This window comes from Hyalella azteca, unplaced genomic scaffold (assembly GCF_000764305.2).
Source record: "Hyalella azteca isolate HAZT.00-mixed unplaced genomic scaffold, Hazt_2.0.2 contig3122, whole genome shotgun sequence".
Taxonomy (NCBI): Eukaryota; Metazoa; Arthropoda; class Malacostraca; order Amphipoda; family Hyalellidae; genus Hyalella; species Hyalella azteca.
The window spans coordinates 57,791-72,469 of NW_025933375.1; the positions used below are offsets into that span (position 1 = coordinate 57,791).

Consider the following 14,679-nt stretch of genomic DNA (forward strand, 5'->3'; position numbering starts at 1 on the left):
ACAAAAAATGGATTATAACGGGTGAAGTAATTTCATTCTTCACTCCATTTAGTCACGAATTTAATGATAATCTTGGAATTTTAGCCATGAATACCCCAAGACCACGGAGATACCAAAAATTAAGAAATGGATTTGTTCATTACACCCGTGATTAATTGTACATGATTCACATAATCTGCATAAATACTGCCCCATCTCTCTGATAATAGCTAAACGGCTAATGGTTTATGTCACAAATAATTTTCCAGCTCTGCTCGAATGTATCGCTCAGAGATATTTTTGTATTACGCAAGCGGAAATATTATTTCATTAAAGGCCTATTACTGTGATGTACCAGCGATCAAATTCAGCAGTGCAAACTTTTTTCGGTAGATTCTAAAAAACTGTCTCCCACGTGTTTATCCGATCATACAAAATTAAAAGTCATTTTTGTAGGAACACAATCCATAAAGAATTATTCAACACGAGACACGTACTCTTCGAACCATCGATAAAAAGGGCAGAAATAACTAATTGCATTTAATGACAATCAAGAGATTGTCACGACATCACCAATCGAAGAGAAGTGGGGTTGTTTTAAGGTGGGGAAGAGAAGTGGGGTTGTTTCAAGATGGGGAAGAGAAGTGGGGTTGTTTCAAGATGGGGAAGAGAAGTGGGGTTGTTTCATCCGAAGAGTAGTGGGGTTGTTCCAAGACACTATGTAAATAGGGAAGTTCTTCTGCCTTCCTGATACGGCAGAGTCCCGCTGTGGGACAGTTAACTGAGCGAGATTGAAGGTCATCCTCGATAGTGACGGCTGCTTATAAGAGGCCGGCAATGTCAAACACGTCACATCGTGAAGGAGTCATTGACGGCAGTAGGACACGAGTTGTAGTAAGAAACGGTTGGGAATGAGCAGAGAGCTGCTTTTGTACGGCCTCTGCAAACCGATCAATCACGCAGGTTTTGTTTTTTAGGGATCAGAAACTTTTTTCTGTAATTAATCCATCACCTTGCTTTTTTTAAAGACTCAATTAATTTATATTTGGGGGATTCACTTGTCATAATTCTTATAGTTACTTACTGTTTCCAACTTATTGTATAGTAATAGTGCGAATAAAGGCGCGCTGTACTATTGATGCGAGTTTGTAAAGCATAATATTCTCAGTGTACTTTTCGACGCTCCAAATAATACATTTTGAGAATTAGATTTGCTTAATAACTTCATCTTTCATTTTTCATTCACATTACTTAATTTAGTAAATGATTCATTATTATTATTCAACTTATTTCATAATTAGTGTTTAATTAATCGGTACATTAATCAGCTTTAATGCGAGTAAGCTTTACAAATTCAAGCCAATTCATCCAGTGTCTTTTGAGTCAGATTAAATATGTTGGACAATCTCTTCTAATTGAATTTAGCAATATTTTGCGAGGTTGTTATAGTTATACATTTTTATCAAGTGCTTTTTTGCGTGCGTTGCGTGTCAGTCCTCATGTCGAAATGCGTATATAATTACATGCTTAATGTTATGCGTACATTCTAATGTATTCGAATGTCTCAAATGTACTCTAATGTAATCTAATTTACTCCAATGTATGTAATATCTCTTTCTTATGTGTAGATTTCAAGTGTACATTTAGAGTGCAGATCATTTCTTCATGATCAATAATTGCCTTCGTAACGTTTCAGTAAATCTTTACCTTCGCATAGCTATTGTGACTCAAAAAGCCAATGAGAAAACAATGGTAAACATAAAGAAACAGCTTCTGACTCCAATCCAATCTGGCCTTGAACCACGTGGCTCCAAGCTTGCGGTTCATTTGAATTTGGCACCAACTCCATCGTTGCTACAGTACATTTTTTGTTCGATCAGCTGACAAGGGCAATGATCGTTCGTCTATGCAAACATCGGTAGAATTGGGTACACTGGTGTAGAGCTTGGATAAACAGTTCTTGTACTCTGAAAAATGTGAACGTATTTAATTATTTTCATTGTATTAACTGCTAGCTGAATGCGAGGACTACATTTTCCCTTTTTTATCGTGGATCAATAGAAAGGAGGAACAAGTTAAAAAAGTAATTCAAATTTTACTCCACTGTACGATATTCGAACAGTTCAATTCGATAACTATTTCACTTACCGTATTTTATTTATTCTACAGGTTTCCAGAGTGTGTTAACAGTACCTATATATAGGGGCCATTGAGCAGCCTTGCCAATACCTTCCTCCCACATCAAACAAATTACTTGTGACCTATTTACCTTTTTCGTGCACGTATCAAATCGGTAAGTTCAACTAATAATTTCTGATTTTAAAATTTAAAAGTCTCATATAAGAAATATTTTACAGGAATTTTTACATGTTAGCAACGTCGCATTGACAACGGCCGAGTGCACTAGTTTGCCGAGTCAGCAAGTTTATAGAAATGTCAACTGCTTCAGGCATCATGCATAACCATTCATGCCACTGACGGTGCGATTATATTGTACTGTGATAAAAATAACAAACTAAAGCTAGCAAAATAGAGAGATTCACAATTGCTCATTCGCGTGTTTCAGGTTATAAGCATGGTAGGAGTGGTGCTGAAACTTCTCAACACGCTGTTGCAGCTCAGCCTAGATAATAACTTTACACTTGCGTGTTTCAGGTTACAAGCATGGCAGGAGTGGTGCTGAAACTTCTCAACACGCTGTTGCAGCTCAGCCTAGATAATAACTTTACACTTGCGTGTTTCAGGTTACAAGCATGGCAGGAGTGGTGCTGAAACTTCTCAACAGGCTGTTGCAGCTCAACCTAGATAATAACTTTACATTCGCGTGTTTCAGGTTACAAGCATGGCAGGAGTGGTGCTGAAACTTCTCAACACGCTGTTGCAGAATGGTCTGCTCACTTTGCCCGCTGGGCTGCTCATGGCCGCACTCTGGTGGTACTGGAACAATGGCTCTGCTAGTAGTGAGTTAAATTTCGGTGTCATCCACTGAACCCCAAAATTTTGTTTGGCTCTTATCCCTAACTGTTGTTTGACTGTCATCCATGGTCTGTTATTGTTATTGCAGCCGTCTCCATGAAGCAAAGACTATTATAAATATAGTTTTATTGCTTTACCGGATAAATTTGGGCTTTTCAAGCTGCGGGTAAATGATTTGGCATCTGACATGTTTCAGTCTAAACGAAAACCTTAGCGATACGAAAACTAATCTTATAAATACCGTGAAATAATGAAAATGCTTATTATTGTTTAATGATAACTAGGAGATAATATTTTACAAGTACTATGTTTTATTCGCATTAATGCAAAATGTGATTTGCGAGCAGAGGCGCAAAAGGAGCTACGTCTCGCTGCGCAGCAGTTCAGGAAACTGAGTGCAGCCATGACCAAAAATGTGATTGGTGAGTCCAGTTAAATAAGTGATTCATTGCCTTTTAAAGCAGAAAATTTTGCATACATTTATTTGCAATATTAGGGATCATGTTTATAAAATGTCAAAGTTTAAAACATAAATATACACTGCAAAGTTTAAACCTAGCGAGTCGTCCCATTCATTGATGTATACGTCTGATTTTCCCTTTTAAATCTCATTATTTCACTTGATAAAATACTTCATATTTAAGCGAGATTTCCTGAGTACTTCCGTTCTAAATCAACTGCTGAATTAGTATGAATCAATGATCAAGTCATTGATCACCACATCTGCGTTCATTTTTTTCCATCACTCAGTAGCGCAATTGGAAATCATCTTGAGGCCAAAATAAAGAAAATGTTTATAAATGTGTGTTAAGATTAACATTTACAATCACTAAATATATGCTTCATAATTCATACATCTACATACACATTGAAATTAGACCAATACAGACCAATACTATGCCAAGTGGGTCTTACCTTGTTCTTTCCGATTGGTACGAGGAGGATCAACATTTTTTCAATGAAATCAAGTATAATCAACATCATTCTCCTGAAGGGTCTGTGCCACCGATTGGTACGAGGATCAACATTTTTCCAATGAAATCAAGTGTAATCAACATCATTCTCCTGAAGGGTCTGTGCCACCGATTGGTACGAGGATCAACATTTTTTTCAATGAAATCAAGTATAATCAACATCATTCTCCTGAAGGGTCTGTGCCACCGATTGGTGCTAGTATTTCACTGTAAACATTTGGTCCCGCGTGCAGAGTACGGCGGCGTGGGCGACAGCGAGGAACCAACACACCACGATCTCGTCCCACCAGCCGTCCCCGCTGACATCGACCACATCCTCCTACAGCACAACAGGTCACTTGGGGCTCACTCTTTGTCATCCGCTTGCGCCGTTTTTTCTTTATTTACATTTAATTCCTTCCGTATTTAACTATAAATTGATTTTATAAACCTTTTTAAACAGTAATTACTTCCGCTGTTAAATTTTGCTCACATGTGTTTAACTTATTTGTACAGGTTTTGCCTTACAACCATTTAAATTAGAATAAACTCTTTCACTGACAGCCATACATGACGGAGAGTTAAATAGAAATTCGCATAATTTTAATTACGCTTGTTGTAAAAAACGTGGTAGTACGTATAATTCACTGAGTTTTGAGACACGCTAATTTTTAGGAGGTATAAGTGGTAAAAATAGAACGTATAAATGGTGAAAAGATAAGTTATGAAATCATGTTCCCTCCGATACCGATTAATATAAAATCTAATTAATAAAAATGGTTCATTACTGAACGGATGTCCTACAGGAGAACATTAGAAGATTCCTTCACACGTAGTGTGAATTTCTACGAACTGATGAACCAGCGTCGCTCCGTCCGGTTCTTTTCCAAGGAACCTGTATCCGAGAAAGTCATTGAGAACCTCATTAGAACCGCAGGTAATGCAAAAATTATTTATATGTGCTCATTTTACGCTTTTACGCTTTAAAGTAGTACAACTATCCTCATTTACTATCTGAAAATTGCAGGTCAGAGACGCCACATTACTCAGGGTGAAGTGCTGGTCAGAAAGATTTCTAATTCACTCAGCTACTACAAATTTATTCCAGAAAAGTAAAGTTCTTTAAAACTGAAACTTGTACCAATCGAGACAGTTTTTGGTGCTTGTGGAAAATGTCTAGCAGTTATCACCCAAAAGTTTGATTTCAGGTTAAATTTTGTACTACGTTTTCAAATATAAAATATATATATCCCATGGGATGCATTTTCATCCAACAATTAAGTCGAGTCTATCATCGTAACATAATATTATAAAATTTTATGAATCTTCCAGCAGAGAAGAGCTTTTGTGAAAGTTACAAATTGCAGCCCATAGTCTCTATAATACAATTTGAACGAGATTACTCGATTTCTATTGATTCCTGATAAAATTTACTGTGCTTCTCATCAAAATGGACAATAATATTTCGGATAGTAGAAAATGGAAGGATTAGAAGAAAATATTCGTGCATTTCTAAAATTTGAACTATCATGCGGGTTGGTAAAAATTAAGCATGGAACTTCACCTTCCTCGGCGTTACAGGTACTGCACCGTCGGGCGCACACACAGAGCCCTGGCAGTTCGTGGCTGTACGAGATCCCGACTACAAGCAAAAAATCAGGGAAATCGTCGAGAGCGAAGAAGAGATCAACTACATGAAGCGCATGGGTCAGTCTGACACACGTTTAGAGATATAATTCTGTGAATAATGAAAACATGAATCAACAATGCTCCGGCATGTTTTCAATGCCCTGGGCACAAACAATGCTCTGGTTCTTCAGGCGCAAACAAATATTGATATACGGAAGCGACGGTAGAATTCACGGAGAAAAATTCCGATACAAATCATTTCTGATCAATGCAATAACAAGTTTTTTAGCTCCCAGTGAAAGCTGAAGAACCTACACAGTGATATAAATCGCGGTATTCTGTATCCAGGCTCCCAGTGGACGAACGACCTGAGGGCGCTGCGCACGACTCACATCAAGGAATACCTGACGGACGCGCCGTGGTTGGTGCTGGTCTTCAAGCAAGTCTACACGCCGCTGCCCGATGGTCGTAAGAGAAACAACTACTACCATGAGATCTCCACTGCCTTGTCTGGAGGAATCCTCTTGGCTGCTATCCAGGTGAATATCGTCCCCACTGTTATATAACTAGTGATAGAATAATATAGATATATTTTATTCCTTGTCTGCGGAATATAAGATATATCAGGCAGGCTTGATTTGCAGGGCAATTTTTGCAGCAGAATGGATAGCTCTCTGGATAAATATTATTGTGTGCCGGTTAAGTATACTTTACTGGTATTTGCTAGATTAGTTCACAAAAAATTAACTCACCAATACTCACACACTTTAGCGTTTGCATGAGCTTGCCTGTTATTTTGTTGCTGGTGCAGTTTTCACGAGCTCATTACCCACAGTTATTGATGCCACGCGTACATGAAGCATTCCACTTGTGCATCGTTATTTACATTCCCCTCTGATATTACTCTCCTCAGAATGAATACTACATATAAAGCTTTGATTATCACTTCTCCTTCTGGATGAATACTATAGATAAAGTTCTAATTATCACACCTCCCTCTATATGAATACTAAAAATAAAGCTTGGACTATCACTCCTCCCTCTTTATGAATACTACAAATAACGTTCTAATTATCCCACCTCCCTCTGTATGAAGACTACAAATAAAGCTTTAATTATCACACCTCCCACTGTATGAATACTACAAATAAAGCTTTAATTATCACACCTCCCACAGTATGAATACTACAAATAACGCTCTAATCATCACTCCCACCTATTCAGAACGCCGGTCTGGTGACCCTGACGTCGACGCCCATGAATTGTGGCCCGGCGCTGAAGTCGCTGCTGGGGCGACCTGCCCACGAGAAGCTGCTCTTGCTCCTGCCCGTCGGCCTGCCTAGTGCCACTTGCACCGTGCCCAACATCCATCGCAAGAAATTGAATGAAATTCTCACCGTCTTCTAAACAACATGACCAAGTATGGTGGTATATCACATACATTCCTTCACAGTGTGCAAAGTCCGTTCTTCGTTGCAGTAACTTGCTTATTCGCACAAGCGTTACGTATAAAAACACGTTATGATAAATTAAAGATAATCGCCTTCAATTTTTTCGGGATTCAGGCCCAAGAACACACGACTTTGATACCTCGCTGTATTATCTGCCATTCGACATGTCCTATCAGAAACTGGCTTTATTAAATTGGTTTATTATCAGAAGAAGAATTTAGGTTTCTTAGTAATTTTCAGTCGAAATTTCGAAGCGAGCTAAGTATAAGTTCTACGTACTGAGCTATAATATGCGTGTAAAAAAGGTGTGTACTGCTTTACGACTGACAGGAGTTAGCGTTATTTAACAATGACGAGATGTTAATTTATAGTAGTTTTCTAAGGATTAATGTTTTACTTAAAAAATACATCATCTTGGAAAACGACCTATTACAAATGTCAGTAAATATCTTTTAAATAATTTATTGAGGCTTGAAAAGGTATCTGCGAGGAAATTGTGCCTGCAAAAAACTACAATGTGAAGCCAAATGTGCGCATCATAGATCCGCGAATATTATTTCAGATAAATTGTCCATTCAGTGCCTTCCGGTACCTACTTATAATTCAAATTCAACTAGAAATTTTCTTCAGTTTTCAAATCTTTAAGTATTTCAATCATTACATGGACTGCGCCTAAGAAATGTACCTAGAGAATGACTCTCGCTCTCTTGATAAACTACTGTACAATGTTGATGAGAGACTAGTATAGTTAACTCTAGCACTTTCTAGCTCATAATAATCGTCGAGAAAGTTGTTTTGATAATTATTTAATGCAGAAATGCAACTCTAGTGTTACTATGTATGCAAAATTGTCTAATTTTCATGTTAGAAAATTATTTGTGTACGCAAAATCGATGGAACGTGAAGCCACAAAATATAATGTCAAATACATGTTGTTTCTCATGCTAAGAGCATCCTAGTTTTCATAACCTTATAATAGAGCTGCATTGGTCCCACAAGATGACTGTCACACAAAGTTTAATTTTTCGAGCCAGTCACATGAAAATTTTTTTTCCTTCGACTCCGAAAATTTCCGGTAGTTTCGAAAACTTCTTTTACGCTTGGGAAATTTCCCCAATGTTCTGAAAATTTCCCTATGGCTTATTATTAGACAATTCCTCAGTAGTTCCGAAAAATTTCGTACGGCTCAAAAAATTATCACAAAAAATAGTACTCGATCGCACTATTCCTAATCTATCAAGCAACAATATTTCTAGAAAAATTAGTTTATGGTGTTTACAAGTTTAGTGAATTAGCTTGAATATTGTTAATATAGCTGAAATTATATTTATTCCGGAACGAAAGTTGGAGTTCCTATTCGAAAATGCGATAAACTTTCCTAATCGTGAGTTCGAGATAGTTGTCAATTGGTTTCATAAACAGTGGCGATGAACTGCAAGTGGCAGAAAATACTTTATTCTTAAATTTTAAAATTATCATTCTATTCTAACGGTGCATTGCATGCTTGCCTTTGGATGAACAGGTCCCCGTACAGGTTGCTTACTCGCACTTCCACTACACTTGAAATAGATTGAAGTAAAACTGCAAAAGGAGTAATATCTGCTATTCTGCGAACAATTAAGAAATACAGTAAATTACAATCAATACTTCGAGATCAATACTTCTCGCGATCAGTCAATAATTCCTTCGATGTTACCCCGCGATTAATGGGTTTTAATTTTGAATTGAAGTGCAGTTTCATTCCAGACACTGCTCGCTAGCATCTAACTTAAATTATCTACCATAGGTTTAAGAGTTTATTTTAATACAAAACCATTAATATTTGGCAGATTTACTGAACCAATGACTTAATTGAACCGTATTGTTCTTATGATACTTTAAATATATAATTGATTCATATATAAAATTCGAGTTTGGGAATTGTGCCAAAAAATGTTTCACTATAGCATTATCAATTCAAATGTACCGGTGAAGGAGAACTTCAATAAATGAACAGGAATAAATTTAGTGAGTGAATGTGAAGCCTTACTTAGCTACACAGGACAACCCAGGCATGCGCTTAGCAGGCTTCGCCTCGCCGTGACTATAGGGGCAGAATGACGCGAATTTGCTTAGTGTTTTTCCTTCACTAACGAGCGCACAACGTCCGTTCCTACAACGTTGAGATCTGGTGGTACCAATACATGAAAATACGAACGCCATCGTAAACTCATTAGCCAATCACGGTGTAGATTTTAAACGCATCTCGACCAACTTAAACTTTTGTGCGTCACCGACATTTTCTAGCGAACGGCCCACGGACGAGCCTTCTAGCCTTATAAAGGTGAGCGCTAATTTCAGCTTAGCGTAAAATAACGCAGTGAAGGTTTTTCATTTAAAGCGGAAAAATCTATAACTTAAACATATCTGATTGAGGATAGAAAAACTTTAGCGATGTTGCATCATTCATTTCAATTAAACGTCTTGGGATAATTGTTGCCGAAAGGTTCGATCAAATTTAGTTAATTACAAAATATCTTATTGTGGAATTACACTCACTTGGCATCAAAAGTCTAAGAAAGAGGTAGAGATAATGGATGATCAAGTTGATTAAAAGGTTTGCGATCAAGAATAACATATGGCGAAAAAATGGACGATAAGGTATACGTAACATTTCGGGCAATCGGTCCAAGGAAAGGAATTCAATAGGTTTGTTTTCTTCATTATTCAAAACTTTGATAACATGTTTGCTTCCAAAGCGGAAACCTATTACATCATATCATATCATAGTGATGACGGCGTCGAAGAATAGGCGTGATGTGGCCTGTCGCCGATTCATGTACTTTTCGTGACTTGTTAACAAAAGATCTAAAAACAGGTCCTTTGACCGGATATTTACAATACTGACGATAGTTTGAAATAGCTGCTAGACTTCCACCAGGCTAGATATGGTGCTAGGCATTTCAAATCTGAAAATATTTTCTCCATAGTTTTTATCTAGTCTGTTCTTGAACGCGTTCATACTCGGAACGTCAACAATGTAATCAGGGATGCTATTCCACATGTCGGTGATTCGAAGCGGGAAGAAATGTTGTCGCGTGGATGAGTTGCAACGCAGTTTTTAAGCTCATAGCAAGATTCCACATAGATACCGGTATATCCTATTTAGATATGGATGCAAGTGATCAGATAATACAAATTTCGGCTGTTAAATTAACTCATGTATACAAATAAATTTATCTGGCAAGGAGAAATATCTAATTTATTTGCAAATTATCACCGACGAAGTCAGAATCTTGGAAGGAGTACGTGCGTACACTGATTGCGTGAATGTTGTTGTTGACTTGAAGATGTTTGATGAATGAGTGTTACGACAGTTGAATACACGCGCTGAATTGCGACACAAGTGTCGGCTGAAGTGTGTTTATGCTTGTGCGAATTGAAAAAAAAACCGTACACGTTCAGGCAAAAGTTTTGTTATACAAGAAGATGTTAGTATAGAAGATTTGAAATACGGCTCATTTTAAATACGGTTAATAAATGATTGAAGGTCAGTAAGAATAAAAAAATATTAAGTCCTCAATATGTGAGAGATTATCAAGATCAAATATTTGGCGAAAAAAATAAACATTACTCGTATTCTCGCACAACAAGAAATGGTCGCGTCAACACCATGTCTACCTATTACTTTAGTCTACCCTAGTCGTTTTCTGTATCAAGACAATCGGAGAGAAAGTTTTATGAAAAACTCACTTATTTACATTGTTAGCGGGAAATGCTCAAATATAAAATATTCGGGTTGAAATAACAAACAATTGCTTTTAACCTGTAAAACTTATAATTATCTGTTAGAATATTCTTCAAAGCCTGCTCTAAAATGAATTTAATAATCTATACAATTGGGTTGGCCGTTGGCAGTAACCGGTGATAATAACCGTGGTGCGATAGCGATGTCACTCGGTCTATTTGTGACAATTTACGGAATGTTAAGTACTGACAATCAATCCAAATGTTTGCTAATACCGTAATTATGCCACATTAAGAGTTGCGTGAGGTTAATAAGGACATCTCCATCAACATCTACTTGTATGACTACTAATCAATCGGTCGCAAATTATGACACTATACTTTCATTGACTCGTCAAAGTCTTGCATCTACTGACATCAGGCGTTAGTCACCGAATAGTCCGAAAAATAAGACTAGCATCCGGGACATTAAAAAAAATTAAAATTTTTTTACTCGGCTCAAAAAAATATTTCCTCTTTAAGCCGACTAGTACAAATCCAGTATCTCAAGATTTCGAGGTCAGATATTAGATTATTATAGCCTATACGGACACCGGCCATTTCTTAGAGAAAAAGCGAAGTTTAGAAGCTCTTAGCGAAGCACGTGCATGGACACGTGAGGGCTGTGAGAACGCAACATGAGAATGAGGTCAGGGGAGTGCGTAGGCATCGAATTTGTAGCGCCTCGTGCAGTGGCGTGACGATATGGAACAAAGCAGCTGATGAATCATAAAAATTAGACGGATTAATGACTCGCATAATCTCATAACATAACATATTGATCTCGGCGCTGAAGTGTAGGCCTGATGTGGCCTGTCGACGATTCTTTTCCTTTTCGTGCCTTGTTCATAGATCTAGACTCGTGTCATTTGATCGGATCTTTTCATGACTGGCGATACTTTGAAGAAGCTACTAGACTTCCACCGGGTTCGATAAGGAGCTAGGTATTTCAAATCTGAACATATATTTTTCCATAGCTTTATCTAGTCTGTTCTTGAACGCGTTCATACTTGGAGCTCCAACGATGTCATCGGGGGGCTGTTCCATATGTCGGTGATTCGAAGCGTGATATGTGACGCAAGTATAGAAGGGTTCCCATAATGGTTTCTCTGTAGTTTAGAGATATTCAATAAAGAGCTAAGATAATAACCTGAATTTCGTCCAGTCATCATAAATGAGTAGGAATGCAGGCAAATTGTTCAGACTCTCAAATGGCGGGCAGCAGCATTCAAATATAATGTACACACGTAGCGCAGCTCAACACGAGATGCTGAAGTCAGATATAGCCCTCAGGGTTACTTACAAAGTACGTAATATACGATCGAGTCTAGCAACGCTTGTCACGAATAGTAGTGAGGACGTATTGGAACGTTTGTTTGAGGCAGCAATATATTTCTAGAGTATTAAATTGTGTCAAGCTAATATTTACTTAAAAATAAATAGTTATTCTGTTACTGTTGTAGCTGCATTATGTACAACCAGCAGCCTACTCAAGCGCCACTGGCCTAGAACCTTCTCCGACAGAGGGCGTTTCAATCCAAAAAACCGGCCAGCTGCTCACTGATTTTCCCTTATTTACGTGTCCAGTTTTTTTTTTCAGGACATAAGACTTCTGCCTACGACGAGCTCTTGTTCAGACGCCCCGAGAACTGTCAACTCAGTGTATTCTACTTCAGGGTGCTTAGTCAGGAGAAGTAAGCTGAGAATGTCTCAGGCGACTCGAATGCAGGATAAATGCAACCTCAGCGTCCAGAATGCATGATAAATGCAACCTCAGCGTCTCGAATGCAGGATAAATGCAACCTCATTGTCCAGAATGCGGGATAAATATGATATCAGCGTCCAGAATGCAGGATAAATGTGACATCAGCGTCCAGAATGCAGGATAAATGCAACCTCAGCGTCCTGAATGCAGGATAAATGCAACCTCAGCGTCCAGAATGCGGGATAAATGTGACATCAGCGTCCAGCGTTCTGGACGACATCAGCGTCCAGAATGCAAGCTAAGTGCGACATCAGCGTCCAGAATGCGACTGGAGCGGCAGAACTTAATTAAGAGTGAGAACGTCCTGCTCGTGCCTGACCGTGCAGCTACAAGATTTTAACTGCACGATCGATGAGCGTGAACTACTAACACTGCTTTCATTCAGCAGAAGCAATTTCAAACAGTTAATCCTAATTCAAGCTTAAGTATTACAATATTCTCAGAGCGAATAAGAGAATTTGGTTATCCATAGTTCGTGTCGAGTTATGTAAAGCTTGCTTGGATTTTTTTGAACCGAGATCGCAATTTGTCGAACTATAAAGCATTTACCTCTGTAAACTTAGGTTCACTATAATTATATATTAAATAAATAACATATATATAACCATAGTTTCTACATGTATAATTCATTTACGAGTTAATGAGAGCCACAAATCAGGAAAAAATTCTCTCAGTCTTCAAATAAAATAGTTTTGGATCGATTAATTTTTTGAAAAAGGCCCAACCAACGTATTTATGGGGGGATGCAAACCAAATACAGGATGCAGGCAAAATTGTAATCACATTAACAGTTTCGTTAATCCACGACTACTATAATCCATTTACCATTCCAGTTCAATGCCACTGAAAATAGTGAAGGTATTTTTGAACCTAAACAAATGGGAGTTGACGTACGAAAATCTCGACTAGCCTACAACTTCCTTCGTCCATCATCTTCCTATACCAGTAATAATGTCACTTTCATTGCACGAGAATCAGAGTTAAAAATTTCATTTACAGTAGAAATAAAGTAGTGACTTTTGAAGATTGCTAAGGTTTGTGTTCCCCCACTTTACAGTCAAAAGTCTCTGGGTTTATAAATAGTATTAGGCATATGGAAATTGGTAATAACTATCTTCAACGCATGCAGTTGTATAGAATAGATCAAAGACCTCACCTCAGTCACCTGCAAGATTTGTGGTGCTATTTCCTTTCGTTAAGTTTCGTCCGATGCTCCCGCGCTGCTTAACAGCATACAAAATACTAACTCGCTGCAACATAATTTCGTTTTTTATTTTTCAGTCAATATACCACTCAAAGGGTATTTCTTTACAAACCAATACCTGCAAGGCTGCACCTGTAGCGTGTAGGTACACCGCTTTACCACACACCAGCACTACTGTAGCGTGTAGCCATACTACCGGCACAAGTGAACAACTGCTGCACATGCTAATCCGTTTTCATTATGATTCTCCGTACAATTCTCCTCAAAAAGTACTCAATCGACAATTCTACGGACCCGCTTGCGAACTCGCCAGCGGACTCGCTGGGACACTCATAATTCCTTCAATACTTAACGGATCTGTATGAATTTTAGAATGTTAGTATTGATTATCGATACGCTGCCGCAGGAATTATTACAGATTTTTACATGAATTATTTTTTAATTAAAACCAATAAACGTATTTTTTAAGCCACTGGGACACTCATAATTCCTTCAATACTTAACGGATCTGCATGAATTTTGGAATGTGAGTATTAATTATCGATACGCTGCCGGAGGAATTATTACAGATTTTTACATGAATTATTTTTTAATTAAAATTAATAAACGTATTTTTTACTCAACTGGGACACTCATAATTCCTTCAATACTTAACGGATCTGCATGAATTTTGGAATATGAGTATTAATTATCGATACGCTGCTGCAGGAATTATTACAGATTTTTGCATGAATTATTTCCTAACCTAACCTAACTTAACCTAACCTAACCTAACCCAACCTAACCTAACCTTATAAGAAGTCATGTAAAAATCTGTAATAATTCATGGCAGTGATTCCGTAATAATCATACATGGCAGCGTATCGATAGTTAATACTCACATTCCAAAATTCATGCAGATCCGTTAAGTATTGAAGGAATTATGAGTGTCCCAGTTACGCTAGTCCGCAGGCGAGT

At 37.8% G+C, this 14,679-nt stretch overlaps 2 protein-coding genes across 2 annotated transcripts in view; one reads left to right on the forward strand and one right to left on the reverse strand.

The window, feature by feature from the left end:
- The window catches only part of LOC108674308 (blastula protease 10), a 35,043-nt gene extending 21,146 nt beyond the window's left edge, over window positions 1-13,897 (reverse strand). Inside the window, exon 1 of the mRNA XM_047885786.1 lies at window positions 13,675-13,897. The gene's annotated coding sequence lies outside the window, so the exon portion shown is untranslated. The remainder of the gene's footprint in view (window positions 1-13,674) is intronic.
- Window positions 2,808-7,939, forward strand: LOC108674310 (iodotyrosine deiodinase 1). Its single transcript, XM_018162247.2, has 7 exons — window positions 2,808-2,939; window positions 3,303-3,377; window positions 4,163-4,262; window positions 4,715-4,845; window positions 5,490-5,615; window positions 5,886-6,076; window positions 6,762-7,939. Exons 1-7 carry the CDS (start codon window positions 2,822-2,824, stop codon window positions 6,942-6,944), a joined length of 924 nt encoding a protein of 307 aa, XP_018017736.1. The 5' UTR covers window positions 2,808-2,821; the 3' UTR covers window positions 6,945-7,939.
- Window positions 13,898-14,679: the final 782 nt, after the last annotated feature.

Bases quoted from the DNA above. Each gene is read 5' to 3' on its own strand.
- LOC108674310 (XM_018162247.2), top strand. From the start codon at position 2,822: ATGGCAGGAGTGGTGCTGAAACTTCTCAACACGCTGTTGCAGAATGGT. The intron at 3,378-4,162 runs GTGAGTCCAGTT...TCCCGCGTGCAG, and splicing joins CATGACCAAAAATGTGATTG to AGTACGGCGGCGTGGGCGAC. The intron at 6,077-6,761 runs GTGAATATCGTC...CCACCTATTCAG, and splicing joins TCCTCTTGGCTGCTATCCAG to AACGCCGGTCTGGTGACCCT.